At 45.9% G+C, this 9,607-nt stretch overlaps 1 protein-coding gene across 6 annotated transcripts in view; it reads right to left on the minus strand.

Annotated features, from left to right (window-relative positions):
* The window catches only part of SLC10A7 (solute carrier family 10 member 7), a 285,221-nt gene extending 277,146 nt beyond the window's left edge, over nucleotides 1-8,075 (minus strand). For 5 of the 6 annotated variants that reach the window (XM_027866968.1, XM_027866967.1, XM_027866971.1 and 2 more), the window contains exon 1: nucleotides 7,893-8,075. In XM_027866968.1, coding sequence (XP_027722769.1) covers nucleotides 7,893-7,992 — 100 coding nt within the window. In that variant the 5' untranslated portion in view covers nucleotides 7,993-8,075. The remainder of the gene's footprint in view (nucleotides 1-7,892) is intronic. The other variant, XM_027866969.1, reaches the window with a different exon arrangement.
* Nucleotides 8,076-9,607: the final 1,532 nt, after the last annotated feature.

The raw sequence follows: 9,607 nt of genomic DNA on the forward strand, positions 1-9,607 counted from the left end.
TAGTTCAGGCCCTTCCCTTCAATCACAAACTATTGGAATAGCCTTCTCTTTGGTCTCCTGCCTTAAGTCTCTGCCCACTTCAATCCATCCTCCACAACACTGCCAAAGTGACTTTTCTCAAGTGAAAGTCTAACCATGGCACTCCCCTACTCAATAAACCACAATGACTCCCTACTTCCTTTAGGATAAAATATAACACCCCCCCCCCCGCCTTTGGCTTTTAAAGTCCTTCAGAAGCTGGCACTAATCTCTCCTTCCAATCTCACTGTACTTTACTCTTTTTATCAGCCTACAATCCAATCAAACTAGTCTCCTCTCTGTCCCTCACCGTGCTATAGAATGCTATAGAATAGCATACATGGTGATGTTCTACTTCTATGTCTCTGCACTGGTCATCCCCATAGCGGCCACATACACCTTCCTCACCTCTTCCTGACAGAATCCCGGACAGTTTGAGAACTACCTTCTACACGAAGCCTTTCCCTATCCCTCCAATTAATAGTGCCCTTGTCCCCAAACTATCTTGTTCTTTATCTATTCACACACACACACACTCCCTAAAGAGTAAAGACTTTCCGTTTTCTGCATTTGCATCTCCAGGACCAAGTCAGTGTCTGGCACATAGTAGGCACTTAATAAATGCTTGTTGATGGGTTAATTTTTACAGATGAAGAAACCTGGGCTAGCCAAAATTAACTGACTTGCCTAAGGTAACACTGCTAGGAAACGTCTTAGGCAAATCCTGAACCCAGGTCTTTCTGATATAGAAGTTCTTTGTCTATTTATTAAACGCTACCTGGAAACTGTCTAATGTCTGCATAACACACAGCCCGAGGACAGTATTCTGTCCTCAGTAGGCTAAAACAGCCACTCACTATTTATAAGGAAGCAGTAGTATGCTTTTTTATAGCAGAAGTATGGGCTTTGTATTTAGGACCAGCTACTCCTTGCTCCCCACTGCCACTTCTAGGTCCTCTCCCTACTTCCATCACTCACTAACCTTTCCTCCTTTGAAGTTCATGTCATTCATCTCTACTGACCAATCAAAATCCTAACAGCCTTTGTTTATAGACCTCCAGGTTACTTCCCTTATTTCCTCAATAAGTTTGGTACATGGCTCACAATTTTTCTCTCCTCCCCAATTCCTGTCCTTATACTAGGTAATTTCAATATCAATACTGGCTGTCCCTCAAACACCCTAACCATTCAGTTCTTAACCTACTCACTTTCCATGACCTATTCCACCCCAACTTGTCCACACCCAAAGATGATCATACCCTTGATCTCATCATTACCCACAAAATGAACCACCTCCATGTTCAGGAATTAGAAATCCTCTTATCTGACCATATTCTATCGGCTTTCTATCTCTCCCTCTTCCTTCCCTTACCAAACCCAACTCTGTCTACACAGTGACTTTCAATCCCTTGACCCCTCAATATTCTCCCAGGTTTTCTCCTCTATTACCCACTCTCTCCTCTTCTCCCCATCTTGACTCCTTGGTGAACCAATTCAACTCTACACTGTCCTCTCCTCTGCTGAGTCCTACCCCTGCTCCCTCGACATTTTGTTGATTGTGCCCTGCCAAGCCTCAGCCTTGGATCACTCCCACCATCTACCACCTTCACTACCACAGACAAGATACTGAACAAAGGTGAAGAAAATTACACAACCATTCTGACTGGATCCACTACAAATCTGTGTTACACAACCTCAAATGCACCTTCACTGCGGCTAAACAATCCTACTACAGCTCCCTCCTCAGTTCACTTTCCCACCCTCCACAGTGGCTTTTCCAAACCGTTATGTGTCTCCTTATATCTCTCATGGCCCTGTCCCAGGTGAGAATCCATATTTTAAAGAGAAAAAATCAAGGCCATTCACCGTGAGCTCCCTCTTCTTCATCTCATATCACTCTGCCACCATCTCCTCCTTCACCCCTGAACATATGATGAGATGACCTTACCCCTTACCAAGGGCTAATCCCTCTACCTGCTCAACAGATCCCATTCCATCCCATTTCTTCCAACAAACTGACCCCCGTCATTTGAATCTCTTCCTATCTTTCCTGCTGCCTATGTTTCCTCTATCCTGAAAAAAAAAAAACCCTCACTTGACCTTTCCATCCCCAGTAACTATTGCCCTATATCTCTGCTGCCCTTACTTTCTCTCCTCTCACTCTCTTGTTAACCCTTTACAAGGCTTCTACCTAAACTCCTTTCTCCAAAGTTACCAATGATCTCTTAGTTGCCAAATCCAATGGCCTTTTCTCAATCCTCACTCTCCTTGACTTCTCTGTACCCTTCTAAACCACTGATACTCTCTCCTCCTTGATACTCTCTTCTCTTTAGGTTTTCTAGACACCCCTCTCTTCTGGTTCTCCTCCTGTGTGACCACTCCTCTGTCTCCTCTGCTGGATCTTCCTGCGATCACACCCTCTAATCAAGGATGTCCCTAGGAGTTCTGTCCTGGGTCTTCTTCTCTTCTCCCTCTATACTACTTCACTTAGTGACCTCATCACTCATCATTCCCATGGATTTAGTTACCATCTCTATGTTAATGATTCCCACAGCTATCTATCCTGCCCTAACCTCTCTGTAGACCTCCAGTCTTCACATTTCCAAATTCTTTCAGATATCTCAAAGTGGATATCCAGCAGATATCTGAAATTCAACCTGTCCAAAACTAACCTTGTTATCTTTTCCCCTGAACCCTCCCCCTTCTACCTTTTCAAAAGGACAACACCATCCTTCGAGTCCATCAGGCTCAAATCTCAGAGTCATCCTGGAATCCTCACTATCTCCTCACCCCCTCCCCCACATCCAAGCTGGTGCCAAGGCTTCGATTTCACCTCAGCAACATCTCAAGAACATGTCCCCTTCTCACCTGTCAATGCCCCTACTCTGGTGCAGGCCCTCATCACCTCCCACCTGGATTACCACTATAGCTGCTGATGAATCTGTCTACCTCAAGTCTCTCCCAACTCCAATCCATCCTTTATTCAGTCACCCAAGTGATTTTCCTAAAGTGCAGGTCCAATCATATCACCCTGCTACTCAGTAAACTCCAGGGGTTCCCAATATTGCCTACAAGATCCAATACAGAATCCTCTGCTGTTTAAAGCCCTTCATAAACTAGCCTTCTATGTTTCCAGTCTTCTTACACGTTACTCCATAATACACACTCTTTAATCCAGTGCCACTGGCCTCCTGTCTGTTCCACAAACAAGATACTCATCATCTCTGGCTGTCCCATGACTGGAATGCTCTCGGTCCTTATGTCTGCCTTTCCTGGGCTTCCTTTAAGTCTCAACTAAAACCATATCTTCTACAGGAAGCCTTTCTCAGCCCCTCTTAATTCTAGTGCCTTCCCTCTCTCAATTATTTCCTAACTATTCTGTATATAACTTGTTTATACATATTTGTTATTTATATGTATTTAAACATATTTATATAAAATATTTATACATATTTACCCCATTAAACTGTAAGCTCCTTGAAGACAGGGTTCCTCTTTTGCCTCTCTTTGTATCCACAATGATTAGCATGGTGCCAAGTACACAACAGGCACTTAATAAATGTTTTTTTCACTCTCTGATGAACTAAGGTCCTCTAAACTAAAATTCTTTGATCCTACGTAGGCATAAGCCCACTAAATTCACAGTACTTTCTAGTGAGCAAAGGAATGTGGATTTTTCATACTCTCAGCATACTGTGGGTCAACTAGCACTATAAGGAGGTCACGGCCGGCAAGTGTTCACTGAATAAAACTCTGCAACTCAATGAAACCTAACATATTCTGCAGTGTCTACGTCACAATCCCACCGCATGAAGCAGCTTTTTTTGCAATATGGACTTGTAAATGAAAAAAAAAAGCAGCTTCCTTTTTAGAATTCATGCTTTATTCATAGTAATCATTCAACCTAACTAAATCTGCGGCTGGAAACCAGAAACTTACTCTGTATTTCCAAAGAACAGAGCCACCTTTTTTCTCCTGTGAAGGCATCCTGTGGAATATCCCTGGGAAGCTCTATGCTGGTCAGGGATCAATGCTCTCTTACTTCTGAAGACGGCAGATCACATCGAGGCTATCACTATATCAAGGACCTACAACGGGGACTAGCCACAGCAGGGACCTGTAATTTTCATTGCTGAGAGCTCCTTACGGGGAAGCAGATCAGAAGGCATCTACAACTTACAGTCTTGGAGAGTTGCTTGAGGCCCAGAAAGATTACCTGACTTGCCTGTGGTCACAAAGGGAGTAACTGTGAGAGGAGCACACACACCCAGGCTTTCCTGACTCCAGTCCAGTACTCTATCCATATGTCTTGCATCCAGCAGCTACATAATATTTGCATGTTATCTGGCACACTGTTCTCATCCTTGATCTATGTGACTTTTTAAAAATCCAATGAGGGGCATTTTGTATTAAGACTTAAGGAATCTGAGTACTAAGCACTATGTGAGGGGGTTTCGGCTCTAGGAAGCCACTCAACTTAGATTCACAGAAACTGTCAGAAGAAATCTTAAACCCCAGTTCACTAGTTTTACCAAAGAGGAAACTGAGACCTAAAGAATTTAAGCAACTGGCCCAAGGGCAGCAGACAGTCTCTAATTTTACTTCTATGTAAAATGGAAATACTAACCCCTATTCTAATTAACTGGCAGAGTGGTTATGAGCAGTTAGGTGCACCTGGAGTAGAGATGATCTGAGTTCAAATCCAGGCTCAGACAGTTACCAGCTGAGTGTGACCCTGGGCAAGTCACTTAATGTGTCTACCTCAGTTTCCTAGGCATTTACTAGCTGTGTGACCTTGGGCAAGTCACTTAACCTCTGTTTGCCTCAGTTTCCTCATTTGTAAAATGGAGATAATAGAAGCATCTTCCTCTCAGGGTTGTTAAGAACAGAAAGCATCTAAAGTGCATTGTAAACCTGAAAGTACTCTATGGCAAGCTAGTTATTTTGTTTTCAAAAAAACCTGGACAGCAGGCATCCTAATCCCCTTTGAAAGTAAAAATATAACACTATGTACATCCAGGACCCAATCTCAAGCCTCATTAGAGATGAAGCCAAATACTCATTACAAAAATTAGAAACATGGCCATCCACCAAGACTTTTCACAAGTGAATTAACAATCAGGCTTCTATCTGGAGAGATATCTAAGTTGTTTTACTATAATGGGCTTTTGTTGAAATGAATATAACCCTCAAAATGGCATTCTCCATATGAGAGGCAGGTGTCGAGCACACATGACAATTCCTTCCCTCCCAGTTCCCAAGGGTTGTCTTGGTAGGTGACTTCGAGGCCTAAAATTTAGTTTAATTTAGAGTGGCTGAGATGTTTAAACTAATTGGCTCTCATTAGAGAACTGAAGAATAGAGTCAGAGGGGAAGAGAAATCTAATCTTAAACTAACATATCATCTTAGTTCAACCTCACTCTCTGACCAATACAAACAGCAAAAAAAATGAAGTTCTTTATTTCTAGAAAGTGAATACTATGTGACTAGGAAACAAAGAATTTACAAGTTGTACAACTTTATCTAATGCTTTGTTCATCTGTTTACTGCAGATTTGGCATTTTATAAAGAGACAGACAATATTATGTGATATATACATACACAACACATTATCTTTTATATTTACATACCTGTAACGTATGTATGTGTACATATCTATACATGTGTTAATATGCACTTGTATCTTATAGCTGCCACTGACATGCAACCAGTGCTAAGGGAATAGACGCTAAGGTCAATATATGCCCAATATAACATGTTATTTAAGATGGGAGAAAGTTTAATCTAATTCTACTTAGCCTCTAAATGACTTAAACATACAATTCACACCCTGGTTTTGGTTTTTGTTTTTTTAACTCTGGAAGTCACACTGGTCCTACAAGATTTGCTCTCATGTTATATTCCAAAGATTCACTGTAGACCTCATTTATTTCCCAGCTAGCATGTGTCCCTTTCAGGAAACTGGAACATTGCTTTAGAAATAAGTCAACACCCACCTAGGAGACTCCCATTATTAACGGCCCCACAGATTTTTCTAAAGTTTTCCTCCAAAGCTACAACCCGGGCATCTGGATGTCACTTAAGATGGTACTTTCTACACAAGGCAAAGTGAATCAAGGATCTACTGTGCTTCATATAATCTACTTACAACTGGTCTCTGACTAGAGACATTTCAGTTCAGGCTATAAAGGTCACCCCCTTCTCCCCCATCACATCCAACTCTCACGAATAATAGCGCTTTAAAGATTTGCAAAGCATTTTATATACATTACAGTATCTCACTTGATCTTCCACAACAACCCTGAAGAGGTATGTTCTGTGCATTTTACAGAACAGGAAACTGAGACTCACAAAGATTAAGTGACTTGCCCAAGACCATACAGCTAGTAATTGTTAAAGGTCTCTCCTGATTCCAAGTCCCAGCACCTGAGAGGTAAAGGTATGATCTTCATTTTACAGAAACTGGTATAAAAAGTACAGCATTTGCCTAAAGGTCACAAAGAATCTTTATCAAAAGGTAAATCAATGGTACTTTTTGGGTCCCACTGAATGAAGGAATGGCAGCCCTGCTTTCCAAATAGTGACAAAATTCTAATGGACATATCTCTGGTGTAAGAGTCCTATTTCTTAGCTGTCAGGCAAATCATATCTCTTCTTCAGACTTCTATTTCCTTCCTATGAACTCAAAGTTATTCTAGAATAATAAATTAAACCTAGTAAAGTAACTAATACTAGAGAAGATGAAAACGAAAAGCATGGTTCTCTCTATAAGGCTTTCTATGCTGTCTACTTCAAGAAGCTCTCCAGAGAGCTGACTTCTCAACTTGGGGGTGGAGGTACCTAAAAAACTTTGGTGCTAACTGGAATCAACAAATAGCTTTCATTCATTTCTAACAGTGCTTTTTTCAAAACAGCACCAATACCTTCCAATGAGCATTTTGATGTCAAACTTCCAGATGAAATTTAGACACCAACACTCCAGATCAAAAAGACCCATCAAATACTGAAATTAAGTTAGACTTTCTTGAATGGCAGAAACTGATTAGATAAAAAGTGTAATTTTATCTGTACTAAGTCACACTCTAGCGTTAGAACAGAAGAGAAGGAGGAGATAAGGGGACTAATGAGATTCACTTTTATTAGCTCCACGTAAACAAGACTCCCCTTAGCTGACATCTGACTTGGTTTCAGACCTGGCTATGTCTAATTAACCAATTAACATCCACACTCTGCAAAGGCTTTCTTGGGAAGCAGAGCTAGCCTTTCCGTGTGGGGACTGAGCTGGAGCTGGGCACAAAGTGGCAGGCACTGATAACCTCTGGGGGAGTTACCAGTTGGAGCTGGGAATCAGACAGTCCCCGGGAGGAGAGCACACGGAAGTAGTGTCCCAGCAGGAGTATGCAACGTGTCAGTCTGCCTGAAGGTTTCAATGAAGCCTGGAGGTGGAGGGCAGGATATTTTCCTCCTCTCCTCTGACCTCCCCGCACACAACAGGGTAGGTGAAAGAGGTTGAGGTCTCCATGTGGTGGAAACCTTCAGGGACCCCGGGAGTCAGGGCAACCCCAGGTCCCACCTAACGGGTTCTGGCTCCTGGCTGAGGCTCTCATGCTGAGACCCGGGGGCGGTTACACACGAGGTCTGCCCCCCAGCCGCTTGACACTGGAGGAGTCGGATGCTCCAGCAGGTCCACGTGCAACACCGACGCCCCCACGGGGATGTGGGTGGGGGGGAGAGGTTAGTTCTCCCGGGGTAACCTCGAACAAGGTACAAAGCCTCCCTCCCGAGGCGGGGTGCGTGCACTCTGGCAGCGCCGCCCCCCCCTCCCTCGCAGGGCTGGATTCTCGCGTGGGTCGTGGGAAGGAGCCGCACTCACCGCCCTTGGCCCCCACGGACGGATCCATCTTCGCCAGTACGATCACCAGCACGATGCAGAGCATGAACCATTCCTTGGCAAGCCTCTCCCGCAGCCCCATGGTGACCTGGGCCGGCCGCTGGGCTGGGGGTTTGGGTGCTAGCTGCTGGGCTCCTCCAGGGAGTGTTTGCTGCGCCCGCCCGCCCCGCGGCGCGCGCCCCGGCTCGCTCCGGACTCGCGGCACAAGCCAGGGAAATTGCTACTTGTAAACTAAAGGCGAGAGGGGGGCGGGGGTGGGTGGGGTGGAGCCGCCGCCGCCGGGCCGGGAGGAGTAGTATCCAGTGACGGGGAAGTCTCCCAGAGAGCCGCCATCGCTACCACGCGCCTGCTAATAGACTCGCAAAGGCAACCGCCGAAGCTCAGCAGCGGCTGGGGGAAGCTGCAGCTCCTCGGCCGGGGGAACGGGGAGGGGGGAGTCGGGGGGGGCCCCTGGCGCGAGCGCGCACGCGCCCTCCCTGCCCCTCTCTCTCGCGGGGCTGCCGAGGTCCCGCGCCCCCGGGCTGTCTGCCCCGGCGGGGGGGCCGGTTTGGGACGCTTTACTAGCGAGCGCGAGGCGCTGCAGCTGCAACTAATATCTCAAGCGGAAGAGAAAGCCCCTCTCTTAGCCGCGAGGAGGCTGGTCCTGCTTTGGCACTGCCCGAGGCCCGAGAAAGGGAGGGCAGGTTTTATTTGACTTAGAGTGGGTAATGGGGGAGGGGAAATCCAGCTGCAGCAGCTGCCGGGGAGATTCATGGGGTGCGCTGTTTTGATACATTACAATGTTTCTTCTGACGTCCGGCGTTTTGACGTGGGAGCCGGCGAGGAGGGTTGGACTCCTGGTTGCAGTTCCTGATACCCGGCACCCGTGTTTTCCTTGGCTTGGCGTGGAAGAGGTTTCCCCGGGAGTGGGCCGCCTTGAAGCCCTCGGAACGGGGGCCCTAACTCATATTCTTTGTGATGCATTGGAGGTGCTGGAGAGGCATCGCACTGCAGCCTTTAGCTGGAACAGGGAGAAGGAGGAGAGGGGAGCCGCGCTCCCGTCGTGGGAACCCCTCTCCGGAACCCCCGTGAAGCTCTTGCTGGCGTGGAGCCAGCGAGCCATGCATTTGCAGACTAGCCCTTTATAGAGTTTGGGGATGCTCTCCCTTTTTCCGGTGGAAAAACTGAAGTTTTTTCATTCATTACTTTATTACAGGACTACTGTCAGTGCTGTAAGGAAACTCTCTAAGGTTCTAAGCTGTAGAGCCGGTGTTACCTAGTTGCACCTCTGGGGAATCCTCCATACTAATGAAATCGCAAAACCAGGCCCAATCCCAATGGGCCAGGCACTGCCCTAGAGACTGTGTGCTTTGGTTAGAGGGAGCCTATGTAGAATTTTAAAAGGAGGAATCTTGCGGGGGGGGGGGGAAGACTTGGATTCTTTGGGGTGGAAAGTATATTGTTGTTTTCACTAATGTTATTAGGAAGTCCTCAGTATGGAAACTCCTTCCACTAAAGCAGATCAACTCTGGGGTAAATTATAGTCATAGGGAGTTGTGTAGGACCCCTAAGAAGTTAAATGACTTTCCCAGAGTCTTATAGCCAGTATGTATGTGCCTTGAACCCAAGTCTCCCCGACTCCAAGGCCAGCCTTCTATGCTCTACCCTGAGCCCCCCCTTACACACACACACACACACACACACACACACACACACAC

This window comes from Vombatus ursinus, unplaced genomic scaffold (genome assembly GCF_900497805.2).
Source record: "Vombatus ursinus unplaced genomic scaffold, bare-nosed wombat genome assembly UNPS02014784.1, whole genome shotgun sequence".
NCBI lineage: Eukaryota > Metazoa > Chordata > Mammalia > Diprotodontia > Vombatidae > Vombatus > Vombatus ursinus.